This window comes from Zonotrichia leucophrys, chromosome Z (genome assembly GCF_028769735.1).
Source record: "Zonotrichia leucophrys gambelii isolate GWCS_2022_RI chromosome Z, RI_Zleu_2.0, whole genome shotgun sequence".
In the NCBI taxonomy this organism is placed as follows: Eukaryota; Metazoa; Chordata; class Aves; order Passeriformes; family Passerellidae; genus Zonotrichia; species Zonotrichia leucophrys.
The window spans coordinates 44,312,909-44,331,798 of record NC_088200.1 but is presented as its reverse complement, the minus strand read 5'-3'; the positions used below and the strand labels follow the sequence as shown (position 1 = coordinate 44,331,798).

General features: G+C 35.1%; 1 protein-coding gene across 1 annotated transcript in view; it reads right to left on the bottom strand.

Annotated features, from left to right (window-relative positions):
- CNTLN (centlein) overlaps positions 1–18,890 on the bottom strand; it is a 190,657-nt gene that overhangs the window by 93,594 nt on the left and 78,173 nt on the right. Inside the window, 1 exon segment of the mRNA XM_064736784.1 lies at positions 4,820–4,869. Within this exon segment, the coding sequence (XP_064592854.1) occupies positions 4,820–4,869 (50 nt within the window).

Here is an 18,890-nt window from a genome sequence, read left to right as displayed (position 1 = left end):
TACTGTGAAATCATAACAATTAGATATTGATACAGCTAATAACAGCCGAATCAAATCTAAGCATCACAGCTATACACTTTAGATACTAAAAATCCCAAGTTAAAAATCAGACTTATTCATTGAAAAAAACATTTAAAAGTTCCAATACATATGGTCATTCAGAAATCAAGAGTTTAGCATTCACAAATTGCCCACTGCTCATAGAAATGAGCAATTACACACATCAGAAGGATTTCATCTTAGAATATGAAATATTGCATTACAGAACAAATAAATCCCAATAGTCTAAAAGCACCACAATATTAGTATTTCTTTTTTGGTCCTTCTTTCCCCCAAATGAACTTAAAGAATTAATCTTAAGGGATAAATATCTGTGCTACATGGTGGAGGTCTGCTTTAGAAGCAACATTTTAAACTACAAGCAGACACTGCAGGTCACTTAAAAACTTTTGATTTATAAACAAAGCAAGTGTAGAAGAAAACAGTGTTACTCTCTGTAGATTCACAATCCTCTTGATATAAACAGTGACTAACAAGTTTGTTAGAGTGAATTAGACCTTTCTTTTGTCTTTGGAACATGTCATGGCCAATTAATACTTCTGTATTCATGAAATAAATGGAACACTATTCTAAAGATAATAAAAGCTGAAAAAGGTAAAACTATGCATCTGGGGAATATGTACCTTTACCTTGATATTAATATGTTAGTTCCCATGTTACTTCAGACTACAGTCCCCCAGCACAGTGGTACTGCATACATTTAGAACATTCTTTAAGTAACACACAAAGATAATACGAACATGCTTTTCATCTTTTTCTAAATATTCACTCATTTGAATGCCTGTTGTAGCTTTTATATCAGCATTTACTGTACTCCACTGAAAAGAAAAATTATTTCCCATAGCCAAAGAAACTGATCAAAGCACACAAGGTGTTATGTTTATTATGTGGATGTATTAAAATGTAATTTAAAACTCTATAAATAGACATATTATATGCAGATAGTAAAGAATACCACTGCAAAAGGGATAGAAAAGACTATACATGCTCAGTATTACCAAAGGAGACACAAGTAACATAAACTGAAGTGTAGCCAAAGGTCACTGAAACTTAACCCTTTCTATTGAGCAGAAAATATATGGCCCATTCAAGCCCCTTTTCCCTTCCTCCCTTCTAATTGTTATGCAATTGTTCATAGGAATTGGTTAGCGAGGCAGTGAAACAGCATCACCTGTAACTGTCCGTCTAGGATAGCAGAAAGATACATCATATCAGTCTACTCAGCAAGACATGCTCTACCTGTCATACTTCTACATAAAAAAATAACATCTTCTCCCTCAAGGAATAGACCCACAAGTCATAAAGCCAACTATCTTCAGTCATCAAATTACCATGGTCTTACATAAGCACAGTTACATCCCACTGAGAAAACATAGTTAACTGTCAGCCTTAGAATGTAAAACTTAATTCCTTATTAATAGTCATCAAATCTGATGATGAGTTAGTTCAACACCACTGCCAAAATGGTACATGAACTGTGAAACTATAGTACACTATAGTATTTGCAGAACACCTGCTTACACAAAGAAAAAAACACCCTTAAAAAAAAAAAAAAAGACACAATAAAGCACTGTCATAGTCACTTAAAAAGAAACCTACACAAACCATCAAAGGAATGACATTTTTGTGTGCAGTACACGCCAGGTAAAGGATTTCCCTAACAAAAAAGGCTCCAGGGTGCACAAAGCCACTGTGTTACTGACTCCAGTGGTAGGCACTCATTCTCCTGGGTAGAAAGAAACTTCTGGTGCGAAACATCAGGGTGAAAAGCAGAAGGGAATGCCCCATGTCTATATACTGAGGACACAGTATATTCAGGAGTCTCAGAATGAAAGAGGTCTTCAAACTGCCTCCTTGGAGAAACAGCAGGCCAACAGTGTATTGCTTCTAAAGAAGGCATTTGCTATTTTTCTGAATAGGATTTGATGGATCTACTCTCCTGCTTTTGGAGGAAATAGCATAACTACCTACCAACACATCCTTTACCTTCATAAACAAATAAGGGCACAAATAGCATAAACAGTGAATTTGGATTTGATGACTACCAGTAATAACTGGGCAACAGAATAAGAATGAAAAGAAATTGGGAATGGCAGGAACAGTTTCCTTTTCCCTTGACCCACTTCATCTTTGACCAACAGGATCTGAAAAGTTGTATGGTAGAACAACAAAACCACCCATTACTTCTTCTGACAAACACAAGTGATACCCAACAAAGACAGACAATTTTAATGCAGGAAAGCTCAGTCTCTTTTGACAGATTTTATCCCTTGATTTCAGAATGCTTGATGAAAACAGGTACCTATCTGCTAAGGTGAAAGTGAATTCCAACATCATTCATAAACTGAAGAAATTGACTTCAGGTTTCCTTTTATAAAGTAAAACATACTGAAATTATGAATGACATGTATTTACACCATATCAAGTTTGGATTTCCAGCAAATTACTGATAACAGACATGAGGTTGCATTTTTATTTAGGAAGAAGGCATTTAACCTCCTTTTTAAGGCAGAGAGCATATGCACTTTCTGAGAACATGAGTAAGGATTTTTACCATTACATTCCTTTATGCTCAAAGATGGACATCCAGCTTCAGTCATTATGGTGCAACCTTCTAGAAAATCTCAAAAAACACATGTGTCATGACTGCAACTCCCTTCGATTTTCAAGGGGAACAATAAGGAAATTACTTTTTAGACACCATGTGAGCAACTATTTTCTTACACTACAATTGGTAAAAAATTTGAAACAGCTACAATCATCTCAGTCTTCTGTGTTAATAGGAAGGTTTTGTTAATACATATCCTTGGACTTGAATCTTATGAGACATTTCCTTTACATTTAAATGATAACCAGAACAACACAGACTGAAAAAGGTAGATAAAATTTGCCTAGAACACTTCACTAGTAATTTAAACATTTTTCTCAGTCCCCAGAAAAGAATAGCTTATCATTGTACTAATTACAAAATCAGAAGTGAGCATCCACCCACACATTTTAAAAAGAGCATATGTTTACCTGAAATAAAAACAAAAGAAAAAAGGAAGAAAATTCTAATTGTTAAAAGACTAAACATGTCAAGACTGGCAGTTCTGACTGTTTTTTGGAAAATTCCAGATACTGCTCAGCAGGCCCCTAACTCCTTCTCACCATTGGTTATCTTTCCCCTTCTCTTTCTGCAAAGACTTACTGAATTGGAAGAAACCAAAGAAGTGCTTCTTAAAGTCAGTATTTAAACATTCAGTTCTGTGGCTATGAACACAACATATAAATAGTATACAAAAGGAAAAGGTAACTTTCAGTTTTCAGCAGCTTGATACTCCTACCTAATTTTAAAGACAGAATTTTAAAGTTAAGGAAAAAAAAATCTGTATTTTTTCATTCAAGTAGTCAACATTTTCACGAAAAATAGAAAACAGCCACCAGGAGAAAATTGCAATAAAGAATGGTAAGGCTTTACTGCTAAGAATGTGTAGAGTACTTCTCTAAGTTTTCTACTTACTTCCTTTGCACAATACTGTGCATAAAGAATTCACCACAGATGCAATGTCCAGATGGACTGTAATTATGCACTCTTGAATATTTCTCCCAGAATATTCAGGAACAGCTCATAATACGCAGAATCAGAGGAGTGATGGAGAGGCAGTGGCAATGTATTACCTATCTGACTGACAAAGACTCATCTTCACAGAACCATCAACTACTGTAAAGATTATAAAGATAGAAAAGATACTCATGATCAATTCTTATCATTTCACCATTTTGATTATTTTTAAATTCAGATACTTTGTGAGACTAGAATTAAAAGAGATGTCTGAATAAGCGTGAAATTTCTGTATCAGTATATTTCATAAATAGGCAGAATATACATATTAGTTGCAAATGTATTAATGTGTATTTATTCATATAAATTGTCAGATTTAATAGATGTGTAGACAAATAATGGGCAAACATACTTTCACATGCATGGCCATATGATTACAAAATACACATTCATGAAAAAGAAATCAATCTTTGGAGAGAAAATAACCTTATATAAAAAATTCATATTCTGACAGACTACTGTACTGGGTTTGAGTGGCCAAGTTTTGGTAGTAGGAGGACCTACAGGAGTGGCTTCTGTGAGAAGCTACTAGAAGCTTCTTCCATGTCCAGCACAGCCAATCCCTGGCAGCTTCAAGATGGACCCACTGCTAACCAAGGCTGGGCCAATCAGCATTGACAGTAACATGGTAACATAATTAAGAAGGAAAAAAAGTGATTGTAGATGTAACTGCGGGCAGAGAAGAGCAGAAATAGAATATGGAGAGGAACAACTCTGCAGACACGGGAGACACCCCACACTGGAGCAGGGGAAGGAGTCCCCTTCCTGAGCAGTGGGAGAAACAACATGGGATGAACTGACCATAACCCCATGCCCTGTCTCCATGCGCTGCTGGGGGAAAGGAGGTAGAGCTGGCAAAGAGGGAGGGATGAGAAGAAGGTGGTTTTAATATTATTTTTTACTTTTCCTTTGATTTTTTAGTAATAAATTCGATTAATATCCTGAAGCTGAGTCTGTTTTGCCCACGACAGTATTTCAACCCATGAACCCTTCATTATATTTTCTCTCCCCTATCCAGCTGTAGAGGAAAGTGATAGAGAGGCTTTGGTACCTGTCTGGCATCCAGCCAGGCTCAACCCACTCAAACTACATACAAAGGTATAAAATACTATACCCTTCATTTTTTGCTGTAAGTATAGTTCCTGTATTGTGAACTTACAGAATGGTGTATTTTCATCTGATCCAATTCTTTCTTAAGATTCAGTCTACAAAAGAGGAAATAAAAAAAAAAATAGGTACAATCACACAGATGCCACTAAAATGATTTCAGAAATTAATCCAAACCCACACCAATATATTACTGGGAATAAAGTTATCGACACCGAGGAATTAGTTCTAATTTGACAACACTTAGCATTACTTCAAATGTAAGGAGTCCTTCATACAACAGCTTTTTAAAATGTGTAAATCATATGAATTTCCAAAATTCAGACACAACGCTGATTGTAACATACACTAAGAAGTTTCAGCCCATCTATTTTAGGCAAGAAAATATTTGAGATTAAAAGAAGACCAGTAGGAGGTAAAATCCTTTTAAGAGGTAGATAAATACTCTGTCTCAGGGGAAATTGCCAGCCAAACTCATGAAGATATGTCTTATGATCTAGCAACTATTCAAGAAACTTATTAACAAAATCATTCCTCCCATTTTCCAGCCCTGATGGACTACCATATTACTACCATAGTTTACTCTGTAACATCAACCAGCTAAGCTCTGCACAATAAATTGAATTACTCTTTTTTCAATTTTGATAAAATTGCATATAAATAAAGTTGCCAGGATACCAATACTAAAGTTTCAAAGTCAAATTGGGAAATGCTAGAAAGAAAGACATTATTTAAATTGTTTATTTAAACTTGTGTTTTCAGACACATTCTCTATCTATATAGTTGTACACTATTTCAGCAATAAAACCCACACCTGTTTCAGCCAAAGGTCATACAATACACAAAACAGAGCACAGTCATTTAATAGGTAGCTTCTGCTTAAAATATAAATGCATTTCATGCACGAATACACATTATTCTAGCTATGTTGTGAAAGTTTCACTGCTAGTGTTCTCACTTATTTCAGTTGTACTCCAAACAGCAGCACCTACTTCACAGAAAATTTATGCTTTTCCCTACTTTGCCATCTGAAATAAGGCACTAAAAAAATCTGGCCAAAATATTTGCCAACTTAAGGAAAGGACTTAAAAAAGAAGTCATTTGGTATACACAGTACATTAAAGCACATTGAAAGTCAAGTGCACCTCTGACTCAGCTGTAAAACATAAATTACAGAGAAAATTATAAACATGAAAAGTTAACTAACTTGCTTAGCATGACACATAGGAAATCCAGCTATTTTTGGGATCACTTATCTGCCTTCACAGGTTGATATTCTTTGCTGTCCTTTCATCTTCCAAAACTCAGTCAACATCAGTTTCTATTACACAGACTTCAGTGGCTTTTGTCTCCACATTGTCTTAAGTCTTCACAGCATGTTGGCTTTTTGCATAGAATGGCAAAATATTTCATTGAAAAAACATTGCTTATGAAATTAAAGACTCAAATCAACATGACATAACTCCTACCTGAATCTCTATCTTCTGAAACAGTTAGTTTTCAACTTTAAAATCATTATTTGAATGAACACGTTTATGAACAAATGCACTGCCTCTGTAAACACTAATTGACAAGCCCGCAATATAGTGATTGTACAAGATTTTTAAGAGTGAACTTCTACACATATCTTTTCCTTTTGGTTGATGGAAGACATGCAGAAGTAAACTAGTTATATTAAATAAGTTAAGAGGAAGTTCATAGTCAGAATACCAGAAGTGCCTCCAAATAAATTCATTTATCAATGAAATAATCTCCAACTGAAATTCTGATTTATATAAGATGGAAAAATTTTAGTCAAGTCCAAACCAAAAATTTCTATCTGCAATACAAGAATCAACTCACCCAATCAATGGCTAGGTGAATGTTATAAATGCCCACAAGGATTAGCCAGAGCCAAGTCCAACCATCAGCACTACTATGCCTCCCACAGAGGCAAAAGCAGATGCTATTCAAGAAAGAATAGATGCCTAACAGTTTGTGCAGTGTGATTCCAATTTTTCATCCTGTAAGTGGCACATTCTTTATTTCTTCTGCTTTCCCAGTTGCTAAAAGGACCTTTCCTCCAATCCCAGAGCAAAAAACATTTCTTTATAACCTTTCATGTGGAGCTCTGTTAAAGGCAATTGAAAAAATACTCATCAGATTACTGTTACCACACAGTTTTGTCACCCTTCTGCAATTCCAGCAGGTTAATGAAGCAGGATTTTCCTTTACAGAAGCCACATTAATGCTTCCCCAATAAAACTGCATTGATTTGTGCTTAGTGGTAGTCCTCTCTATGGTGCTCTTTTCTGGTTGTTTGGTTTTGGGTTTTTTTTACTTTCTCCCTTTCACCCTCTTTTTCCTAAAGACTGACTTCCATTTTCAAGGTATGGAAGCAGCCATGTTACTGCAGCTCCCTCTGGAGCCCATTGTGCAGTTGGGAGTTATAGCAGCAACCTGCCAGTCCACTGGCTGCTAACAGTTAGGTTAATTTCATACTTACTGCTTGTAAATATATTGAAGTTCATGTTCTTCACTCACACCTCTGTGAGTGAAGAATATATATATATATATATATTCAATATATTTACATATATTGAATATATATATAAATATATATTCATTATATATATTCAATATATATACATATATATATTTCAATACATTTATAAGCAACTACTCTACTTGACCTCATAATTGCTGTACAGATACTTCAAATAGATCTAATGACTTTGATCTATCTGCTGCAAAGCATACACAAGTTGTCGGCGTCTTCATCTTCCATTTAGCATGGAAACATACAATCACAGCATGGTTTGGATTGAAAGACATCTTATTGATCATTGAATATAAAATATTGACCAAGGAAAAGACTGTTCTTTTAGGCTTTGTAAATCCAGTGTATCATTTTACTGTTGTCATTGAGCAAACCTATTAACTTCCTTCTTGTCTTCTTTTTCACTCTATTTAAGCAAAATTTTACTGTAATAGTTTAGGCTTTGAAAACAACTCTTCAAGAGCCTTTTTAGGCTTCTCAACTTCCCATCTGCATTTCTCCTGTCTCTGTTTACTGGTCCTACCTGTTTCTCAGCAATGCAAGCTTAAGTTTTAAATGCTGACTTTTTTCATGTAAGTGCCATTAAAATTTTGCAGTCTCTAGAAAGAGCTTCTTAAGACTCTTTGGGGACAGGGGGTGGTTTGTCACTATTTTATTTTAGCTTTTTTTCATATTGTAGCTCATATTTCAGTTGGGTGTTAGCTACAGTATTTTCTTAACAGTATCCAACAAATGTTTATTTCCTGCTGGCTCTAGTGCACAGTTGAAGATTTTTTGACTAGTTGCTTCATTTTAATTTTATTGGTTTCCTTTCTGGAAAGTGAGTATCCCTAGGCCAATTGATTTGTTCCACTCTCTTCTGATATTATTTAAATTAAAACAAACAAACAAGCAAGTTACATAAACTCAATAAAGGCCTTCCTTCTTTCCCTACCAAAGTCACAAAGCAAATCACCCTGGAAATAATGTCCAGCCACCTAATAGACAAGGTGACTGAAAGCAATTAGCACACATTTACTGGGGAAAAATCTTGCTTTCTCAAGCTCACTACATCTGTAAGAGATGACTGGCTGTAAAAATAAAGGGAGAGCAGGTGTACACCTTGAATTTGGCAAGGTTTTTGAGATGGTCTCTCATCTCTTTATCGCCAAAGGTTTGAGATCTGAATTGAAAATTAGATAAGGTGTCTGTAAAATTGGCTGAACTGTTAGGTTGAAGAGGTGATGATCTGTCATATGGAGTACAACTGGTAACTAGCAATTAAAAGCTTTTCTCAGGGATCCATTATAGAGCCAATACTGTTTACTGTCTTTATTAACAACCCCAAAGATATGCTAGAGTGCCTTAGAGCAATTGGAGGGAAGCAACTGAGAGCTCAGTAGAGGGCTGGACCACTGCTCACTGAGATTTCATAGGAAGAAAAAAAATGGCTGATGGGAACTTCATGAAGGTCACTTAAGGCGAAGACCCCTTAGAAAAACTTTGAAAGAGGACATGTTAAAAGACCAATTGTCTCAAAAGCAGCTTGGCATTAAAAAAATTCTGTCCTTTGAACCAATATGACGAACATTAGCAGTGACATGACTTTGTGATGATGGCTAACTACATGCTGGCTGTATAGGCAGGAGTCGGTAATCAATTTACAGAACTGATTCTATTCAGCACTTCTGAGATGGCAAGTGTGGCTGTGTCTTGCTTTATTCTCCTCCAAGAAAGACACTTATGTAAATACATTAAGTGTAGCAAAGGGGCATCACAATGGCCAGAGGTTAGCTTTATGTTTTATAATGATAGGATGAAAGAAAACTTCTGACTATCAATACCTGCTTCCTTCTATGCTGAAAAGAATTCCTTTATTCCAGGACCATTCTTGGTGCAAGAGGATATTATCATATCAGTTAGAAATCAGGTCTTATATTTCACTCGTGGTCTCATTTAAGAGACTCAATTCCTCATGGTGAGTTTTTCTTTCTCTGGAGCTGTGCTCTTTGTGGCTGACAGAAAAAAATGTCCTACATGTAGAAAATCATATATGTCACACTACACCAAAATGAATAAGCTGAATGCCACAGGGGGGGACTGCTACCCACATTCTGATTTTAACTTTCTTGATCTTGGGAAGGCAAAACAGATTTAGCCTGCCTTTTTCAATCAATTACTGTCATCATATCCAAAGATCTTCCATCCTAATTAGTTAGTTAGTTGGTTTATTTTATTATTTCTAACATCTGAAGCCTGCTAATATTCTGGTCACTAACTTTTTAAATTTTGAATGCAACTATTAGGCTGCTCAAGGCAAATATGTTTGCACTGAGCAAATTTCTAAGTGTTTAAGTGATTGGGAAACAGACACCATACTGATTTCTGCTCACACTTTTTAAAATCTAAAGAACAACACAATAAAACCTTTAAACTACTCTAGCTAGAACTTGTAAAAAGAAGAAAAAACATTCCCTGTATATGCATTATAACAAGACATCCACATCTAGTCTAGTTCTCTGAAATTAACCATAAAAGCACCATAGCCTGTACTTTTTGTGCAGAGTGGTCTTGAAGAACACAGCTCTTTGCAGAGGTTCTATAATTGGTACATTCCTCAAGAGCAAGTGAGCAAGATCACTTGAAAGAAGCATCACAGAAGGCTCAAGTAAGAAATTTCAAAGAAAGAAGGAATGTCAAGGAATTCAGGGCAACTGAAGAAGCCACAGAAAGCTGCCAAAGTATAATTCAACACTGAAAGAAATTACTCATACTGAAAGAACTCAGTGGCAAAAACCAGGGGTGGGGGAAAATACTTGCTTTCCAGTCTATCATTTACAGTATTATCTCCCTCCGTGTCTCAAACAGACATGCCAACTTAATAGCTAAGAATTGAACTATTTTTCTGAAATTCTCCCTCCCTCTCAAAAAAATAATTTAAGTGAGTCTGAAGATAAATATCTCGGTGTGCTTTTTTTTACCCAGAACTGGGAATGCATTTGACAAACTATGTCTGTCCCACCAGACTTTTAAACTATTCCCATACAACTCTTTTATGAAGCAGATTAAGTATCTAAAAGCATCTGTGATCCAGCGGTACAGATTCCAGTGACACGAGATGCTTCCCTCATTTACGGAGGGTAAAAGAAGAATTGCCTCTGCAATCCTGCAACTTAAAGGATCAAAGCCAAGTTCTGTGTGTGGTGATGAAGACTACTAACCTACTGGAACTTGAGAGTAAGAAGAGTGACTCAGAGTCAGAGCAGTGTCAAATTTCAGATATTATGAAAAAGAGTTTCTAAAACTATTTTAGCAGATTAAGCTAATATTTGCTGTTGTTATCTTAAGCATATGCTCAGTGGATCAACTGCACCAGTTTTTGCATCATTCACTTTCACTGAACACATCAAACAATGAAAAGAAGAAATGTGCCAGGTCTAGGTCCTAACTGAAAAGGGAATTTCTCTGACCATTGCATTTGATTTAGCAAGTGCTGAGCAAAGGGCATCATGTTTATGTCATCTGAAACCATCCAAGACACAAATTGAGACTGAGATAGAGTCTTTTGAGATATTTCAACAATGGGAAACTAGTTTCTGTCTGAAGTGTTACTAAGCTGACTGCAGACTGCAGGCATGGAAATAGAAACTAAAGCTGTGAATATTAGTACTTGTCTTCTCCATCTTTTGACAGTAGAAACAATGAGTGTTCATGATGTTTCAAGACTAGGCAAGAAATGCCTTATGTTAATATCCATTTAACTGTGTTTATGCAAATTTTCTTCTCCTAGGATTTTCCATGGATTTCACTTTTAAAAATTACTATAACTACAAGCATGATTTAAAAAAGAAAAAAAGTATACTTTAAACTTTTTATATTGGATATCAAATAATTTTTTATTCTAATAAATCCAGTAGTCACTAAGTGAAGTGAAAGAAATTGGAAGTTTATATTGCAGAGTAGGTTCTGTACAATTCCTACTTCCAATTATAATATTGTGTCACGAGTATTTGAGCAAACCTTTCTTTCCCAGGAGGGAAATTCAGCAATGAGTGTATTAAGGAACTGCAGAAGAACTATAAATCTACAAAAATTTGAAGTCAACTGTCTGCTTTGGCAAGCAGTAACATCAAACACGGAGGATGCTTTCAGTTTACCTTTCACAAGTCCCTGAATGACAATGTATCAGCTGACAAACAGAGTGCGTTTTAGTTCCCTTCTTCACACTATACATCTTTTTGCTTGAGCAAGGATATACATACAGCATATGAAATTTAAAAATCAGCATTTTTTGAGGAGAACCAATTATCTGTCTTTTTAAAATTGAAATTTTAAAATTCTATGGCTGTATGGTTGTATTTGTGTTATTTCTGTAACATCTCATTAACACAATCTCAAAATTATGTCTACTAAACAGTATTGAAACTCAAACTCCTAAGCATTTTGCAATAAATGAGGAAGAACCAGAAACTGAAGTTTATTTAAAGATGAAACCCCCATACAAAAGGAAGAGTATGCTACTTCTAGTTACTCAAGTGTTGCTAAGCAAACCATATACAACATCACAAAAACAGTCAAGTTCTAAATTGAAATACATACAGCAATGCAGAACTCAAAATAAAGTCCATGGTTATCACAAAAGAAAAACAAAGAACTTTTCTACAGAAAAATTTTGCTCTGTAGACTCAGAGAAGCTAAATCTGTGAACTACAATTCAAGAATGAATGATGAGGTTTGGATACAATACAAATATGCAGGTCAGGAGAAAAGACAAAGCAAATAAGTGGGAGTATTAACTGGTCACTTCCAGGCCATAAATTCACATTTTAACACTTTGTGTCTTGACAAAATCAAAGACTACTACTGAATTTTATTGTCTTTGTCACATTTCTGTCGTGTACTCTACTATTATTTAACTCAACTTCTAAAAATGGAAGTTCCTGGGATGTATTTTAAAATAATAGAGAAATACCAGATACAAATCCTGCACAAGTGTTTAGCAAATACTGTGAACTATTTTGACAACTTACACAATCTTTTTTATTGTTATAGGGATTAGCTGAAACCTTGCAGGGTGTTGAAAAGCCAGAATTCTATAAATAAGTTTTTATCCATTAATAAATTGATGGAAAAATAGAAATAAAACTTAACTAAATTTAGTGGATTTTAAAAGTAATACAAAAACTGTTTAGAGTTGGACTCTGTAAATTTACACAAACATAAATAATGGCAGGCAAAGGAGATTCATTACAAGGAATACATATCAGCAATTAAGAACAAAAGAAAATAAGTAACCACTAAGTTCAACTTTTATAAAGTTTCTTTAAGTCTAAACTCAAATCTGCAAATGTAATTCTAACACAGTAAGCCATTTCTAAAAGCTTGTAATGTTGAAATTGCAATTATCACTTGCCTGTACCTAGATGCAGTTTTTTCCTAGGTTTATTTTGATCACTACACGTTGTTTTTTAACTTGAAAATATATAAAACATTTTAAAATCATGTCAAGCAACTCTTTTCTAATTGCACTGTGGGAGTCTTTACAGCCCTGATTAGTTTATATTTAAGGCTTAGCGAGTCCTAAAGAAGACTGTATAACTGGAAAACGTATCCTAAAAATTTGCTGTAACAATATACGAAATTTGCCAATAATGAAGGTCATATAATTATGAGCGACATACATGATTGCAATTTCTAACCTTAGGACTACACTAATCCTATGTCTGTCTACTAAAAGAATTGAACATGGTTTTTGAAATAACTATTCAGCTCCCCCACAGACTTTTCAGCTTTTAAAAAGATAGGAAAAAAAAACCCGACTTGTTTTGCAATGTAGTTGAAAGAGTAATAAAAACTAGCAGACTGAAAAGCTCCAGAATTTATTACTTCTTCCAGAAGAAATGTCTTGCTCTTATTTATACTCACGTTATACTTTCTAGCAGTGTTGCCAAGTTTAAATGATAGCCCATCAGATGGGGGAAAAGCGACTTAAAGCCATACAAAGCCTAGAAACTAGTGTGCTGCTTTTCAGTTTTATGCACACCTGAAACTGCTTAATGGCCTTGAGTCTTCTGCAAAAAGAGGTTACCCTGCTTTTAAGTATATCAGGTAGATTTTAGCGTATTTCTTCAGTAAGTCTCTGTCAACAATAAGCACTGTCTTATCTGCTTCCAAAACAAGATGACCTTCTGACAATGTAATCTACTCCAAAGTAGTTTTAAAGATAGCTTTGCTGACAAGAAACAGGGCAGCAGCAATCCTAGGTACTCTAGATTAGGTTGTCAGAGAATAATTTCCAGCCCCAAGGAAAATACACTGAGTCCTTGATTTGAGAGGAATCAGCATTCTAAATTAGCAGGAGACTACTGGCCTTTCCCAGAAGACTATCAGGATCTTCTAATATGGCAGGTCAGAATTCTAATCATGATTTAACATCCTGAGAACAACCCCAAAGTCCTTTGTTTACTACAATTAACTTCATGAAAAAAGTAACTTTTTCTTACTTGTAACACATATAGAAAATGCACCATCAAGAGCAGGAAAGCATGCAGCATCCTCTTTTATGTACAAATGCTTCATTTTTGTCCTCCAACTATGATTGCCACAGTCTCACCTGGCAGTATTAAAATGAGGATATTCAGAAATCAAGAAAGATAAAATTTATGCAGATAATAGTTTATGGTGGTATTACATGCATTTTTGAAGGTACTGATCTTGATCCACAATTACAGAATCTTCTGTTTTCAGCATGATACAATAGTCTGGGCTCTATTTTTCATAATATAATACTTTTGATTACTCCTCCTGGTTTTAGTTTTTTTTTAATACTCGCCCATTTCAAATATATGAAGAGGTAGCATATTTAAAACTATGCTATAGAATGAGTTATGCTAAAATAATTACTTCCAATTTCTTTTAGATTATAGCTAGGCATCAGCAAGAAATTCTTTGTAACAGTTGCTTACTTATCAAGTTATTAGAATAGGAGAAATGCTCCCACCATCTGCATATAAGCAGGGCTTCTGCAAAATACACGCTCTTGCTAGAACAAAATATCCTAGTACTCATCATTTTTAATTGTCAGCAGTTCTAAAGATACCATCAGAAGCCCCCACACAGCTCCAAATCTAAGGTACATGCACACATGTGCACTTGGGCCTCAATGCATTAAAGAAAAGGTAATTTAGAAAGACAGCCTGAGCTATAGCATAAACTTTCTCTCTGCACTTATGAGTTTAAAGGGCTCCTTCCCTCCAGAGTTGCTGACCCTGGGTTAACCCATTGCCAGAAGACTCTAGCTAGTCCTCTAGCAAACAATTGCCTCCTGAGTAATACACATCCCATAAGTCAGCCATTGCTCATCAGCAGCTTTCAGCATTCACAGGTAAGACAAGCAGGAGACTTCTACACTCCCCTGCATACAGATAAAAGGAATTAAGAGAGGAGGCTCATGGCAGTCTAAAATAAACATCCAAACAAACACCAAGACATTTTTCTCATTTGTGCCAGGGAATTTTATCTGGAAAATAAAAGCATGCAGAGAATCTAATTTCTAATAGAGCTGAATACATAAGATGGAATAACCCACTGAGGAAACCGACTCCTTCCCAAGGATTACATGTTGTAAAGACTGCAGCAGGATGACTCTTTGGAGAAATAAACACAACGAACCACAATCTCCTAATGCATATTGTTGCTGGTATGGACAGATATCAGGGGGCTAGTCCAGGAGCTGCTGCAGTCAGAGAAGCCCTCCTGAGTCCATGAGGTTAAATATTGCCTTTTCAACCATTTTCCTCTAGAGCCATTGAAGACTGTTAAAAGACAGGAAAGCCAAATGAAGAAAAAAATCAGACAGAAAGTGCTAACCAAGCTTTGCATGCTTTTTATCACAGTCCTTAAAAAGGGACAGCAGCATTGCTAACTACAGTAACCAAAAAATAAGTTCTAAAGACACCGGGTCAACATGGTGTGAAAGAATTTTTTTCTTATCCAAAGCTTAAGTTAAATAGCTTAATAATCCTTTCAAGTAAAATAGGACAACAGAAGCAGCTCTGTTTTCTTCCCCTCAGAAATGAAAGGTGCTTTAGAAGACAGCCAGTACATCAACAGAGAAATGTCTAGGCAAACAAAGGTGAACTGCACTTTCTCTTCTTTAGTCTTCTAATTTTTAGAAGGGTAAAAATTCTGCTCCGTAAAACTAGAGTAGAACACACATGCACATTACACATACTTCTGTAAAAAAATCCATATAGAAAATATAGGAAGAGGCTGTCAAAAATGGTCTTCTATATCATAATGCAAAATTAATTTTAATTTTCTACTACTCTGAAATTACTTCAAGTCAGGAAAACCAAGACAGGCAGAAACTTCATCCAAGTTTTACAGGTGAAATACTACTCTGACAGCAATTTGTCACAGCAAATTATTCTTCCTACAGTATTATGATTCAAGTACATTTGCTGCAGTAAGAGCAAAATATGCTCTTTTCAAGGGTCTGTATATTTATGACAGCCTTGGAAAATGAGAGGAAACCTGGGAGTAGGTGTTTGATATAGACTGTGAGAGAGCAAAGAGCATTACATATGTCTGAAGATAACACTGCCAAGGTAAGAGTAAAGCAAAAAGTACTAGCATTACTCCCACTCTGTGATCATTCACACTATCCAGAATGATTTACTGGAATTCCTTAACAGGAAAAATATTGTAAACTTAAAGTTTACATTAAGAAATGTACAGTCTTAATTAACCAAGGAAATGAAGTATTTAACTACATAGATTCTTTAAGCTATCTATCTTACTTGTGCATCCGCTTCCCAGAAACATGTCTTCATCATTCTTGTTTCCCAATTCAGTCACTTGTAGGATGGATGAAAATTGCAGGAAGAGATATCTGTTGTTGCTAAGTAAAGTCTCCCAGATTTACAACCCACATTCAGGAGCAAAAAAAGGATAAAAGCAACTCCCCCCTCAACACTCCAATGTCTGTTCACATAACAAAATAGTGAATAGTGTCATAGTTGTCAAGAGTGCTTTTTGAGATATATTTCAAGTCAACTGTCACTCCAAAGTCAAAGGAAGCACTACTTTCAACACGCAGCATAACGCTTAGTTTGCAAAAAGATGGTAGAAACCCATGCTTAAAATTTTATCTACCATTTAGTAATCTTTATTTTGTTTCAATGAAGCACAAAATCCAGCTTATTTATTAAGAAGTGTTTAACGAAAATATAAATGTTACACTGTGTGAATTATGTTTATTATTTGAATTTGCAGGTTTCCATTCCTTTAAAATAAGACCATCAGAATAGCCTCATAAACAGTGTTTGTACCTGTTGTTAGCTCAAAAGAGATTGAACCTCAAGGGCCAAGACTGGGGTACCACTGCCATCAATACAACTCAGAGACGAGGGTACATCACCCATCATATGAATATCAAGAGAATTTGTTGTTGTATCAGTCCTCTCAACCTTTATAAACCTCATGTGACAATACACTGAAGTCTCTTGCCCGCTGTTAGTGTGGAGCTGGTTTCCAATAATGCAAATAAGGATAAAAACAAATTTCTTATTTTATTTCTTCCACTGAAGTATTTGAGTTTTAGGAAAATTTTGATGATTCCATGTTTACACTCACATGATTGTGTTTGGAAAAAAGCAAATACAACAATAATTCTTAGAAAATGCATTCTGAATTCCTTAAAAATTAGAAAAAGATCCAAATGCATTAAGATAGGCTAAACTTTTGCATGTATATGCATATTCTGCTTCATTCAACAAAAGAGGACTAAGTAGTTCATCACAAAAATCATGCTAGGTCATAATAATGGTCCACTAAGCACCTCATTTGACTTTCTAGAATTACAAAACAGTACAATTTAGGAGAGAGTTCAAGAGATAAAGCAAGAATACACAACAATATTTAATAACATTAATTGTAAAGTATTCATTTATATTATAAAATACAAAATAATATTTTAAAATTATAAAATAATTTACTATTTACATTATTCAGCACTCTCTGAAATAAATGTTTCTACATTTTTTCAAAATTCAGCTGTTGAAGTTTCATATGGTATTATGAAATCTGAGACAAATGGAATCATGAAAATTTATGATGTCCCTTCCAAAATCAGTACTATGCAAAGGCAAGTGAAAAATTAGCATTGTATGTTCAATTAATCTTGCCAGAATGTACCAAGCACTGCTACCTTTACCAGAAGTCCTAGAACTTCACTGAATGTACTGTAGAGAAACTTATTTTCATTACTCACTCCTTATTCTCTTAAAATAGCAATCTGACATGTTAGCAGCAGTCATTGTGCTTTGGCATTACTGACTGTAGGTTCACAGGCTTCTTCCATGTACATTCTGTACAGTTTAATATGACACACTTAGTAGCTCTTTGTTTTTATAAGTGCTTACATATCTGTAAGACTAATAAATCAGACATTTCCATCTAAGTGCTGAGGACCTTTTGCCTATGCCAGACAGAGGGATAAGAAAAAGACAGTTCTTCTGCAGGCAGTATGGTTATCACCTGTACAACAATTTGTTTCTAAACCAAATAATCTACTCTGAAATCAGAAATCACTCTGATCCAACAGCAAGGCAAGCAACAGCTCTGTGCAAGCAGCAATATAAAGGGAAGCTAACAGAGTCCTTAACTTTCTCCACCATGTCTCTGCTATTTTTGTTCCTAACAATGCCCAAATCTTATCATTAATGCAACTTTAATTCTGCATTTATCTGCTTCTATGTTATGAAAAAAAATGTTTAGCAGCATGACTCATGTTTTCAATATGACACAATTCCATCACATATGAGAAGGCACTGAAGTTCAAGAAAAGACATGTCTGATTAAATATGAAGGAACAAAGGAAAAACACAAACACATCTGATATAAAAGACCACACTACGACCTCAGATTTGTCTGTTAGCTAGGATGCAGGAAATTACAAGATCTGGTGGACACAGGTAAGAAATATTCTAGAGACAAGTTTAACAATTAAAAAGCATCAATCTCTTTATCCTTGATGGAATCCTCTCAGTGAAAAACAGTCGATAGAGTGCTTGGTGAAAATGTAACTGGAAGCTTCCTAGAAAAAAAACTAATTCACTTCAAATAAAGGGCCATTTTGTTCATCATGTAAAAGCCCCTAGATGAGTTCATGTGGCATGTACAGTTCTGAATTTGGTCCCTTAAAATATCTTACAGAAACTATACTCTATATTGCACCAAATGCTTCTGATTTCTTACATTTTAATTTATTTGTAGTGCAGTATTTCCTGTTCTCACACTTGAGCCTGTCATTTTCACTGAGCAATACTCAGTCCTGTCAGTAAGCACGCACTTTGTCAAAACCCTCAGAAGAGCCACAAGATTAGCTGCAGAACTTAGGTTGGAATTGCTTTAAGTAGAATGAAAGCTGGTATTTCAGATTTTTATCTATTCCAACCTAAACAAACACATGCACATCATCATTTTAACTATATATGCCTTTGAACTACAGAATTACTAACTGAAGAAAAAAGTAACCAAGAGCCCTGACATATTAAATTCAAGTAATTATTAGTAAGATGTCTGCTCTGTCCCAGCACT